Genomic DNA, 14,053 nt, shown 5'->3' with positions numbered 1-14,053 from the left:
GCATCTAAGAAATATTTATCCCAGCAAAATGTTCTGCTAACAAACAAGTCCAAAAAAAGGACATTTCCCCAGACAACTGTAATGAGCTTTGTGCTTGTCAGGATTTGCTAGAGGATTGAGTAAAATGCCACTTGTATTGGCACTTAATATCAATTTGACTTATTTAATTTTTTCATGTGAGTCTATTTCTTTTCTCTTAAATAAATTGTACAGATACAGGAAGAAGGGACCAGGCCTTATATGCATTTCTTTGACATCTTCCTCTCCTATCTCACCTCCTTACCCAAACAGTGCAGAGATTGCAAACTGGCCCCCATGTGAGGACAAGATACAATTGATACAGTTTGTTGCTTTTTTCAAAGTGGTTTTCTTTGTTTTGTTTTGGGGGGCTTTTTTTTTTTTTTTTTTTTTTTTGGTAGAAACAGAAAGTTTGCTTTATTTAGGAGACCAGCACCTGGGGAAACAGTGGATTCCTGTCCAGAAACCAGCTGCGAAATTCTGCCAGACCATGAAGGTTTTTAAAGGGAAAATCATTCAGGGAAAGGGTCAGAGTCCTTGTTATCTTTCACTGTGTACAGACTTCCTGAGTGTAATTTTGAATAATTTTGAATCAGTTGCCAATCTTTCAACAATTAGGAGTTTTACATTAGAATCCACATTCTTTATTTCGTGAAAAATCAGTTAGCTGGCAACCCTGGGTAAGGCCTCACACAAAGGTTTATTAGGTAGTGCTTAAGGCCATCTGTCCCCTTTATAAAAGGAATGTATTCTCTTGTTTACCACCTTCTCTCTGCTTGTTTTATTCCCTTATTATCTACCTGGCCCCTGAGGCCTGTGCATTTACAATTCTTGCAGAAGATACCCAATAAATGAACTGAGAACAGAAACACCACACTCCTTAATAAAGCCAGGCAGCTCTTAATACCTGTTTTCATGGGCAACATGTTTGTTTTAAGCAGCTAAAATCAAAATTCTTATCTCAGTCATTAGCTAAAGACATTAACCTTCCCAACTGATTTTAACTATTCTTCCTGGGCTTGCCAGGAACTGATAATGGATTAGAGAAATGGTCAACCGTAGGAACAAAAAGCAGTCAGCCTAAATAGTCACATGAAAATAATTGAGACTCAGAGAGCATAACCGTGTTCCATGAACTCTGAGTGTTCCCTAAAAACACGTGGACATCACAGCACTTATGATGCTGAGTGTTGCTGGCAGCTGCCCAATGAATCTTGATACAGAAAACCTAAACCCTCTCATTAACTCTAACCCTACACCGATTTCTCCTCTTTTGAACCTTTGTTACAGACTACTGTGTTTTAAAATTGTTTTCATGTCTTGGTACTCCCACTCAAGTCTAAATTCCTTATAAACTCTTTTGATATTCTTCTCACATCTAGCACCCAAGATCAGGGTGTTCTTAACCTGGATTGGCGTCAGTCACAGGCAAAATCCAATGGGTCATTTAAAAGAGCATACCCCATGGTCAAGGTTTCAAGACTGGGAAAGAAATTTTATTTTAAGGTATTTATAAAAAGGGCAATAGTTATGAAATGCATAGTGGATTTGATGACACCAATCTAGTCTGTTATTACTCCCAGCTTTCTGTCATCTGCACATTTGCAGAGTATAAATTTGATGTCTTCATGAAGGTCATGGGTAAAAATACGAAGCTACACAGGGACAGCTTATGCATCTTGTCGGTAAAGACTAAGTGAATAGGAACAAAACTTCTACTCTTTGGGAACATTAGTCTAACCAGGTACAACCTACTAATTAAATACTTTATCCATGCTTTTCCACGTTGTCTGAAAGGATGCAACAAGAATATGCTAGCTATCTTTAAATCAAGATTCATTAAACTTGAGAATTCTCCTTATCTGCAACCAATTTAATGATTCTTTCATAACAGGAAGTGCAGTTAATTTAACATAAACTCCATCTTTATGAACCTCTGCAGCTTTGTAAAAGACACGTGTTTCTTCTTTAAATGGACACAGCTATCCTAATCCATGCTCAAATTACGCTGAGGAACAGTTTCACGTCTGGTCTCCAGAATGGTTTCCCTCATTTTTGAAAACAGGGATGATATTTGCTCATCTCCTGACTTTTGGTAAGTCTTCCAGTCTCCTAATTTTTCAAAGTTCACTCAGTGGTTTCTCTATTCTAGCTCCAAGTTCTTTTATCTGGGAAATGGTTTAACTGGGCCTAGAGACAAACACATCTCCAGCAGCTAATGTAACTCCTGCTATCAATTCTACTAAGTCCACCATTAACACCTCCAGTTTAAAGACCTTTTGCTTAATGGAGAAGAATTAAATTGAATAGTTTAGCTGAGCCATTACCTGTTAGCAAAGCAACACTTTTTCTCTACGTGATCCCTTCTTCTTGCTTTGTACATCAACAGCATATTAACTGAGGGCTACAGTTCTAGGCATTGTGTTGTGCTGTGGTACTTTTCTTACAAAAAGGCTAAACACCTCTTCTCTTGTTAATCTTCCTTTTAAGATGAGAGATCATTAAAAAGCTATGTCATCACACATGAAAAGACATCATTGCTTTTGTCCTCAAGTTTCCTGCATCTTCTCTTATTTATCAGAATCATCTGCAGTCCTACAATGTGATTTTCAGTTTTTACAACCTTCCCAATATGCTGAGCCAACTTTCTTGTTAGAGACATTCATTATAAAATCATACCTATAATATTATTGAAAACCTACTTTACTACTTCTTGGACTAGACACATTTAGCAGACTCCAAGATCACTTGGTCACATTCCTTCTATCCCTTGCGCATCACTAGAGAGCGCCTGTAAAGCAGAACAGAGTCAAGAGTCACAGTGCATCTTGCTGCTGAGAAAACTGCCTGAAAGTGATCTGAAGCAATGTCAAGCTGGCAGTTTGACCATCTCTGTGTTGGTCTCACATTCGACCGAATTTACAAAGAGTCTTGGGTATATCAGGTAGGATTTCATTTTCTACCTGTGCTTAAAAATAAATAATAATGTATTGCTGTCTCTGTTCAGATTTACAAATTTTATAAGCTACAACATGACACGTGAGAGCTTTTGAGTATTTACCCTACACTCTTCCCCATACGCATCACCACTTTGGGTGGCAGCCACTCTGTTTATACTTCTAGGTTTGGCTGAGTAGGAAAGTCAGAAGAAAAGACATGCCAGGAAAAAGCATATATTATTCCACACGAAAATGAAACAGGAAATATATCATGTTAGTTCCATGACCTGAGTCTGTGGGTAGATCATATGGCTCATGTACTTTATGACAGAACTTCCTGCTAGCTATCCATTACAGAGCAAAATGCAAAAGGAAATGTTAAGGTATAATAAACCTATGATACACAAACCATCTACTCCCAAGAGAGAAGGAGAGCAAGGTCTTTTAAAAGGTAAAATGTATAGTCAATTTAAAATCAGGAACAGTGGTGCTTGGGGACATATATTACCCAGTAATGCTTCTGAACATCAGCTTGGTTGCCAGGAACCAAGAACTTATTGAAGTCAAAGAGTAGTCAGGCAAGGGATGTTGGGAAGTGTGGAAAGAGATTTTTGTGAAATGGGCTGAAGACATGTAATCTGAGAGGCTTAGTAAGGGGTGCGATGAAATTTCATGTTAAAAATCCTTTTTAAGGGTGGAAAATGTTTAAAATTTTGTTGGTAAGTAGCAAGTCAATTAAAAGATTCTTATGGTAGACACAGAACATTTCACACACATAGGGCCTTCTTCTTAGGAAGGGTTTTCAAGTAACTCCCTTCTGTCGATATTCTATCACAGTAACTGTGGTGGGCAGAAAAATGTCCCCCACCGCCACCCCGAGAGGTCCACACCCAAATTCTTGGGATCTGTGAATACGCTACATTACATGACAACAAGGAGTAAGGGTGGCGAGGAAATTAAGGTTCCTAATCAGATGAGTTTAAAATAAAGGGAGTATTCTGGATTATCCAGGGGGGCTCAATATAATCACAGGCATCCTTTACAGCAGCGGTTCCGAATCTTTTTGGTACCAGGTACTGGCTTTGTGCAAGCAATTTTTTTCAAAGAACTGGGTGGTGAGGGGGTGATTTCAGGATAACTCAAGCAAAGCAGCTGCCTTGGTAGCTTAGTCGGTAAAAGAATCCACTTGCAATGCAAGAGACTGCCTGCAATATAGGAATCCCAGGTTTGATCCTTAGGTCAGGAAGTTCCCCTGGAGAGGGACATGGCAACCCACGCCAGTATTCTTGCCTGGAAAATCCCTTGGACAGAAGAGCCTGGCAGGCTACAGTTCATAGGGTCACAAAGAGTCGGAAGGCATGACTGAGTGAGCAAACTACTATCAAGAGCGTTACATTTATCGTGCACCTCATTTCTATTATTATTACATCAGTTCTACCTCATATCATCAGGCGTTAGATCCCGCAAGTTAGGGACTTATGATTTAAAGTATCAGAACTGGAACTTTCCTGGCAGTCCAGAGGTTAAGACTTACCTTCTAATGCAGGGGGTGCAGGTTCAATCCATGCTCAGAGAGCTAGGATCCCATATGCCTCGGCAGCTCCCCCAAAAGCAAAACATAAAACAGAAGCAATATTGTAACAAATTCAATGAAGACTTTTAAAAAGTGTCAGAATGATAGGGCCTGATAAAGACTCAGTTGGCATTTCCTTGCTGCAAAGGAAATCATGACTCGGAGAACACAGGCAACCTCAAGAAGCTGGAAACAACAAGAAAACAAATTCTTCCCTGGAGCCTCCAGAAAGGAAGGCAGTCCTGTGGACACCTGGCTCTCGACCCAGTGATTCCTATGTCAGACTGGTGACCTACAGAACTGTAAGATAATACATTCATGTTGTTTAAGCCGCTAATTTTCTGGTCATTTGTTACAGAAACAGGAAGCTAAGGCAGTAACTTCCATACAAATGCTTTGGAGGAAGCAAAGGCTTATGGCAATATTAGCATTCTAAGCAATAAAACAGTTCCTCTTTCTGAGCTGAAAAAGAGAAAACACCACACTCATTCACCTTTTTATAGGTTTTCTCTTCGTTTTGTTTCCCAGGTGCCGTGTCTCCATTCTCAGCAGCAGACGACATCTGTAAGAAAGAAGTGGACCTATTTGAATTCAGAAGTTCTACACTGAAATACAATAGGCTAATAATATTGTTACCTACAGAATCTGTTTCGGTTAATTACATTTTTGTTGTTATGGCTGTGGTCTCTAAAAAAGGAAGAAATTTCTTAAAATACTAAGAAAAAAAATTCTGTGTTCCCCAATCTTTCCAAAATAACGCTTTACTTATAAACCATTTTGGTAGCATACTTTACTCCATATGCTCTAAGAAAGGTGCCATGGAAGTCCAAGCCCAGATTATAAGTTTCTTTCTACAAACTCTTAAACCCTTTTCTTCTGGTTATATATGTCTCCTGTAAAAATATCTGGAAAGTACCAAAAAATATGAATCACAACAAAACAATTACTCAGTTCTACTGCCCTTGGGCAACTCTACTACTCACATTTTGGTATATTTGTTTCCACCTTTTTTTCATGTACTTTCAAATGAAAAATATTATGATACCATCTTAATCGAGCATTTCTCACTGAACATTTATGTAATGAGCATTTTCCCATTTGAATATAAAAACCTCATTGTAAGAATAATTTTTACTAGTTGCAAGAGACATCACTGTATGAACATAAATGTGTGTTAATACTTTAGTTAACAATGCCAATATTGAAGAACAGTTGATGTGGTTCAGGGGTTTTGTTTCTACAAATAATGTAATAGCAATGATTTTGTGCTTCTACCTTTGTCCAACTTCAATGTTTTATTGAACTAGTTTCCTAGAATTACTAGGTCATTTAAAAAATTGAAAGCTCTTACCACATACTGCTAAATTTCTTTCCTAGAAGAATACACCCATTCACACTATCAGCAGTAAGTGGGAGCTGGTTTCATTACATGCTTAGCAACGACTATGATCATTTTAACTATCTTTGCTAATTTGACAGGTAAAAGAAAGTACCTCCTGATTTTAATTTGCCTCTTTGAAAATTGTTAGTGAAGGTTAACATTGTTTATATGTCTTTTTTTTTAAGCTCTCTGTATTTCTTCTTTCAGCTTTTCTATTATTTTGTTCACTGATCTTTTGGTGTTTAGTGTCTTAGGTATTGATTTTTTACCTATTATGGTCAGTAATATTAGTGATTTCCTTATTGGTTTTTAATGTATTAAGGTTATTAAGCTGTTTACAGCATATTATTAGTATCTTCCATGCTCCTTTCTTTTAATTTGGTTTATAATTATGACATGGAGAAGTTTAATATTTTTATACTTAAAACTATTGACCATCTTTGTGATTTATTCCAATGATTTTATATAAAAACTTTTTCATTGCGAGGTATCAGATATTTAAACATGTGTTCCTCTCATCTTTTAATAATAAGATTTTTGTATATTCTAATTCATCTGACTTCTTAAAGTCAGTTACTTATGTGGTAAATAAGGGTAAGGACATAATCAGGGAGCCGTGATATTTAAGGGCCATGTCTTAAATTGTAATGAAGAGCATTCTATACACCATGGAGGAGAAACTTCTGACTTTCTCATAAGCCTTTGAAGCACATTTTAAATCCTGGGCTTTTAATAAACACTGTGGGTGAAGCCTAAGAACCTGCCAGCCATTTCTCTATACTGAAACAAAATGACTGCCATGAGTTTGATGTGACTAAAAACCATCCAAGAAAATGGAAGAATGGGCCATGGCAAGCCAATTTCACCAGACCTATGACTGCCTACCAATCCAAGCATTCTCTTAAATAAACTTTCAGTTCCATTTAATCTGTCCATATTAGAATATAAAGTTTTCAAGGACAGATGTTTCATACACTACTGCTTCCCACTCTCTATGTACTTAATTTGTTAAACGAATAATTGACTTTTCTAGTCTCTTCATGATATTTTGGTGAGATGTGAAAAATATATTAGTAGAATTAGAATTGGAGAAGGCAATAGCACCCCACTCCAGTACTCTTGCCTGGAAAATCCCATCGATGGAGGAGCCTGGTAGGCTGCAGTCCATGGGGTTGCTAAGAGTCAGACACAACTGAGCGACTTCACTTTCACTTTTCACTTTCATGCATTGGAGAAGGAAATGGCAACCCACTCCAGTGTTCTTGCCTGGAGAATCCCAGGGACGGGGGAGCCTGGTGGGCTGCCGTCTGTGGGGTCGCACAGAGTCGGACATGACTGAAGCGACTTAGCAGCAGAATTAGAATATCTAATATGTTTTATAATATCAGGCTCAGGGTAAAAACCAAACCCAATCCTGTACCATCCCTCTTGAAAGCTCAAATTACATAATCACTTTAAGAATATACAGGGAGTAAACACTTTCATGCATTGGAGAAGGAAATGGCAACCCACTCCAGCATTCTTGCCTGGAGAATCCTAGGCTAGGGACGGGGGAGCCTGGTGGCTGACATCTATAGGGTCACACAGAGTCGGACACGACTGAAGTGACTTAGCATAGCATAGCATAGCAATCAAATATTTGATCCCAATTTCTATATTAGGGTATGTTAGTGTAATTTAGTACATACTACTACTAATAAGTAAGAGTAGGATTTTCTTTAATCTTCAACTGTTTAATAGAGCCCACAGAATGAAGATCTCCATAAAGAATGCCATTTCAGTAATTTCACCTTATCTAAGCCTTTGCAGCTATTAAAACTGAAAAACTTCAAGAGCATAGTTGAAGGGGCTTGAAAATACAACCTTAATGAGGGGTTGACAAATGGCATGAATAAAGGACAGATGATTAGATGGTTTTTATTATTTTGTAAACAATTCCCTTTAGGCAGCACAACAGAGATAATAATGTTAAAGGGAGGCCATGAGATATCACCTGGGTTCAAAGGTTTTTTTTTTCCCCCCTGTAGGATGATGTTTAACAAAGTCCACATGGACCTATTCACTGGGATATCCATGTAGGAGAGGCAAAGGAGATGCTTGTGGATGCCCTGGTTAACTGTAAATGGCTATTAAAATTGTCACAGTGATAATTACTGGGCTTCCCAGGTGTCTCAGTGGTAAAAGAATCCACCTGCCAAGACTCAGGAGAAGTGGGTTTGATCCCTAGGTTGGGAAGATCCCCTAGAGGAGGGCATGGCAACCCATTTCAAATCATTTCAGTATTCTTGCCTGGAGAATCCCATGGACAGAGGAGCCTGGCAGGCTAAGAGGGCTGCAAAGAGTCAGACACAACTGAAGCGACTTAGAATGCATGTGATAATAACTGTTTGTTCCTAGACTTGCAACGTTCTGCACTAGTTAAGGTACATCATATATAATAACTATGGAAGCCAAGATAAGTATGGATTAAAAATAGTTTTTAAAAACATTATAATCATATATATTTTTACATATGTGTACAAGGAAGGAGGAAAGACATTCACAGAAGTACTGGTAAGTATCTACAGACGATGAGATTGTGAATGCTTTGTGTTTTCATGTTAATTTTTTGCTATATTCTCCAAGCATTCTGCAGTAAGCACTGCTATATTTAAAAGTAATGAAAACATTAACACTTGTCAGATATTTAACACACAGTAATTAAAAGCAGAGACCACATCTCCTGGGTTCTGACCCTTTCAGCATAACAACATCCACAAAATTTCCTCTTCCTATTTGCTTATTTTCTGTTTTTAATCTGATAATGTCAACGTTAAAGGCCATGAACTAGATACATGATTTATAGTATTTGTAAACATAATGAATCCACTGGAAATAATTAAAATATAGACTGTACTTCCTTACCTTCGTAAATGAAATGGCCAGTCATCTGTAGCTGGTTGTGCTGAGTGGCCTATTCATTGTTGAGACTGTTCCCCTTCCCAGGTTTCTGTTAAAATAGAAATCACTGGTCATTATTTATTCATACCTCTCTTTCATCTCCCAGAAAGGATAAGAGGTGGCCACAGGGTTATATATATATTTATATATATATATATATATACACACACACACACACACACACTGTAGTCAGCTAAGGGGCCTCCCTGGTGACTCAGACGGTAAAGAAGCCTCCTGCAATGCGGGAGACCTGGGTTTGAACCCTGGGTTGGTAAGATCCCCGGAAAAGTGAAAGGCTACCCATTCCAGTATTCCTGCCTGGAGAATTCCATGGACAGAAGAGCCTGGCAGGCTACATGGGATCCCAAAGAGTCAGACATGACTGAGCAACTTTTCACTCACTCACTCAAAATTAAAACAAATGAAGTGATGTGTGTATAAATAAAGGGAAGATAAAGGTGAGGAACAAGGTGGTGCCAGCAGTATGGGCTGTACAAAGAATGTGCACTACGTAATCCTGTATAGTCATTGAATACCCTAGTCAGTCTCCAGCAGACTCTGAGATTCCTAGTGGTCATAGCAGAGGAAGACATAATCAGTTACATAAATGCCCAATGCTCATAAGATAAAAACAAGTCAGTTGCTCAAATGAACCACACTGGGGATTAAGGCTGGAGTGAACATTTCTCCTGTGGGTCTACATAAAAGAGACCCCACATGATGTGTGGATAATTTTTCACTATTATCCCTGTTATAAGTCATGTGATTTTCATGAGGGTTGTTTCAATAACACAACTTCAAAGGATAGTTCAACAAACCTCTTCTCTTGCTATGTTTTTATACAAAAGAGATACTTGCTCATGGTAACCAATTTTAAAAATAGAGTTTCAAATAAAAATGGGCTTCCCTGGTGGCTCAGATGGTGAAGCATCCACCTGCCATGCAGGAGACCTGAGTTCAATCCCTGGGTCAAGAGGATCCCCTGGAGAAGGCAATGGCAACTCACTCCAGGACAGAGGAGCCTGGTAGGCTACAGTCCATGGGGTCACAAAGAGTCGGACAGGACTGAACACCTCACACACAGAAAGTAAAAGTAAATAAGATTCCACCAGTTTCTCTCCAATGAGTTAATCAATGGGAACAGTTTGTTGACTATCCTCCCAAAATCTTCCCTGTCCTATACACACACATACACACACTTATTTCAGCCATTTACTTTTATTGGCATTTTAAATATATTTCTTCAAGTCTATATTACATATTTATCTCATTTACAAATAACTGCATTGTTTCCACAAAATGGATGTACCATCATTGAAGCAAACACTTCCTTCTGGGAAAACATTCAGACTGTTTCCAGGATGGGCTATTGTAGCCAAAGAAGGAATAAACAGACTTACACAAACACCTTTAATGTTCTAGTGCTTTTATTTCTGTGGGAAAGAATTCTGGCAATCAATCCCAACTTGAAGTGCATTAAGTATTTGAAGGGTCTTTGTTACATTCCTTTGTATAAAAAGGGTGAAGCAAATCAGTTCCATGATGCATGAGTATCTGCTTATTGACATACTAATCAGCACTGGATGTTTGCCATGTTTAAAATGTTTGCCAATTTGATGGGCGGAGAATGACACCTCAGTCATTTTAATTCATGTTCTCTCACCACTAATGGGCTTCCAGGTGGTGCTAGTGGTAAGAAATCTGCCTGCCAGTGCAGGAGACATAAGAGACATGGGTTCGATCCCTGGCTTGGGAAGATCCCCTGGAGGAGGGGATGGCAACTTACTCCAGTATTCATGCCTGGAGAATCCCATGGACAGAGGAGTCTGGTGGGCTGCAATCCATAGGGTTGCAAAGAGTCAGACATGACTAAGGTGATTTAGCACACACACCACTAACGAGGCCTATTCTCTTCACAGGTTTACTGATGATTTCCATTTTCAGTTCACATCCTTTGCTTATCTTTATACCGTGCTTTTATACTTTTCTTTTATAATCTGTAAGATCTCCTGGTACATTAAACATTAACTCTGTCTCATGAGCTGCAGGTGTTGTTCATCTTTTGGTTCTGTTTATGGTGTCTTGTAAGGTAGACATTTTAAATATTTACATAATCAAATCTATTCATTTTCCTATATGGACTATGGATTTACTGTCTTACTTGAGAGAGGTTTCCAAGTCTGGTGTTATACTACATGTATTCTCCTATATTTTCATCAAACATCTTTATAGTTCATTTTTAACATTTGATCCTCACTTCAAATGGAATCTAACTAACCTCATCTTCTTCCAGATGGGTAGCTAATTTGCCCAGCATCCTTTACTTTATAACCTATCTTCTCACTGGAAAGACATGCCTCCTTTAGCAAATATTAAGTTTTCCTATATACTTTAATATATTTCTGGACTCTCTGAGTCAAAGGCTTTTTGACATTTCTAAGCTAACATGTTGTCTTAAATGCAGTAATAAGACAGCATGCTTGTGATATCTGCTGCTACAAGTTCCCATACTATTTTTCTTCCAAGTTTATATTTTTATATGGACTTTAAAATCACATTGCTTGACCTGAAAACATGCCCACGCCATTCACCCCCTATCAACTTGGCATTCTGACCAGAGTTATATTAAATTTATATACTAATTTTGGAAGCATTAATATTTTAGGGATTTTTAAGTTTTCTTATTCAAAAACATGGTCCAGTTCTGTCTCCAAATGTTATTTTATATCTTTTACTACATCCATATTTTTGTATTTGTCTTACATCTTACTAAATTCATCCCCAGATATTTTAGCTTGTCACACTTTTAAATAGGGTGACAATTTAAATTTTTCTATTTGTATTTCTAACCAGTTATTAATTCACAGAAAGAGAATTATTGGGTTTCATCTATTATCTTTCACCTAGTCATTTTACCAAATCCTCTTACAGAATTTTAAAAGATTTTAAGTAGAGTCTCATAAAAAAAAAAGATTTTTAAGTAGAGTCTCAATTTCATCACATGCAGTATTTATACATCTTATTTCTATTTCTTTTCTTATTGCATTCACTGTACTTCTTTAAGAAAACACTGAATAACAGTGGTTAACAGCAGTAGTGCTTGATATTTAGAATATAACCCTACAGTAGTCACTGTCCTCCATAATGTTTTTGTTTGCATGGTAGCATGGTAGCTTCTTTCTGCTATATTCCCCTTTACTTTACTTTTTATTAGGAATGTCTAATGAATTACTTCAAGTGCATGTTCAACATCAGTTGATATAAGCGTTATCTTTTATTCTGCTATGACATATAAAACATTGAGAAATTTCACAATGAAAAATTATATATTTCTAGAAAACCTCTAACTTGGATTTGATTTTCTACTATTTTAAAAAGGATATTTTTATAATGGAAATTGAATGGTTTTTCTTCCATCTTTTTCAGGTTTTGTTAATAAAAAATGAATACTTTCATAAAATTGAAAGGCTTTCTATGTGCACTCAGTTTTTTGGATTATTCATTTCTTGAAATTTATAACCTTTCTTTGAATCAAATTTCTATAATTTATATTCTGTTGGAAAAATAATCAATTTCCTTTAGATTGTAAAATTTATTGTCATATAGTTAAACATAATATTGTTATTGAATTCTTTTAATGTCTTCTTATTTATTCCTGATAGAGTGTATGTGTGTGCATGTATTTAAAAATATAGATGTATTATATATTGTATATATATGTCATGAATATGTACTTTTTAGTCAGACTTCTCTTTTCTATTGTTTGTTTTTTGTGGCCACTTCCATTAATTTTAACTTTTACTATTAATAATATCTTCTTCAGGCTTTTTAAGAATTTCTTAGATACACTGCTTAGTTCATTTTCACTCTTTTAAAAAATCGTATTAAAGTCACTTAGGCTGAAAGTATTCTTGAATATAAGAATGTGGTCCACTGGAGAAGGGAATGGCAAACCACTTCAGTATTCTTGTCTTGAGAACCCCATGAACAGTATGAAAGGGCAAAATGATAGGATACTGAAAGAGGAACTCCCCAGGTCGGTAGATGCCCAATATGCTACTGGAGATCAGTGAAGAAATAACTCCAGAAAGAATGAAGGGATGGAGCCAAAGCAAAAACAGTACCCAGTTGTGGATGTGACCGGTGCTAGAAGCAAGGTCCGATGTTGTAAAGAGCAATATTGCATAGGAACCTGGAATGTCAGGTCCATGAATCAAGGCAAATTAGAAGTGGTCAAACATGAGATGGCGACATTCTAGGAATCAGTGAACTAAAATGGACTGGAATGGGTGAATTTAACTCAGATGACCATTATATCTACTACTGCAGGCAGGAATCCCTCAGAAGAAATGGAGTAGCCATCATGGTCAACAAGAGAGTCCGAAATGCAGTACTTGGATGCAATCTCAAAAACGACAGAATGATCTCTGTTCGTTTCCAAGGCAAACCATTCAATATCACAGTAATCCAAGTCTATGCCCCAAGCAGTAATGCTGAAGAAGCTGAAGTTGAACAGTTCTATGAGGACCTACAAGACCTTTTAGAAATAACATCCCCAAAAGATGTCCTCTTCATTATAGGGGACTGGAATGCAAAAGTAGGAAGTCAAGAAACACCTGGAGTAACAGGCAAATTTGGCCTTGGAATATGGAATGAACCAGGGCAAAGACTAATAGAGTTTTGCCAAGAAAATGCACTGGGCATAGCAAATACCCTCTTCCAAACAAGACAAGAGAAGACTCTACACATGGACATCACCAGATGGTCAACACCGAAATCAGACTGATTATCTTCTTTGCAGCCAAAGATGGAGAAGCTCTATACAGTCAGCAAAAACAAGACCAGGAGCTGACTGTGGCTCAGACCATGAACTCCTTATTGCCAAATTCAGACTGAAATTGAAGAAAGTAGGGAAAACCACTAGACCATTCAGGTATGACCTAAATCAAATCCCTTATGATTATACAGTGGAAGTGAGAAATAGATTTAAGGGACTAGATCTGATAGAGTGCCTGATGAACTATGGAATGAGGTTTGTGACATTGTACAGGAGACAGGGATCAAGACCATCCCCATGGAAAAGAAATGCAAAAAAGCAAAATGGCTGTCTGGGGAGGCCTTACAAATAGCTGTGAAAAGAAGAGAAGTGAAAAGCAAAGGAGAAAAGGAAAGATATAAACATCTGAATGCAGAGTTCCAAAG

The 14,053-nt window shown here is 37.5% G+C and overlaps 1 protein-coding gene across 3 annotated transcripts in view; it reads right to left on the bottom strand.

The window, feature by feature from the left end:
* PIP5K1B (phosphatidylinositol-4-phosphate 5-kinase type 1 beta) overlaps window positions 1-14,053 on the bottom strand; it is a 471,859-nt gene that overhangs the window by 198,150 nt on the left and 259,656 nt on the right. For all 3 annotated transcript variants that reach the window (XM_055578263.1, XM_055578262.1, XM_055578261.1), the window contains 2 exons: window positions 8,816-8,900; window positions 5,024-5,092 (listed from right to left, as the gene is read on the bottom strand). In XM_055578263.1, the coding sequence (XP_055434238.1) occupies window positions 5,024-5,092 (69 nt within the window). In that variant the 5' untranslated portion in view covers window positions 8,816-8,900. The remainder of the gene's footprint in view (window positions 1-5,023; window positions 5,093-8,815; window positions 8,901-14,053) is intronic.

The sequence above is a fragment of the Bubalus kerabau genome, chromosome 4, assembly GCF_029407905.1.
Source record: "Bubalus kerabau isolate K-KA32 ecotype Philippines breed swamp buffalo chromosome 4, PCC_UOA_SB_1v2, whole genome shotgun sequence".
NCBI classification, from domain to species: Eukaryota; Metazoa; Chordata; class Mammalia; order Artiodactyla; family Bovidae; genus Bubalus; species Bubalus kerabau.
This window is presented reverse-complemented; position numbering and strand designations above follow the sequence as displayed.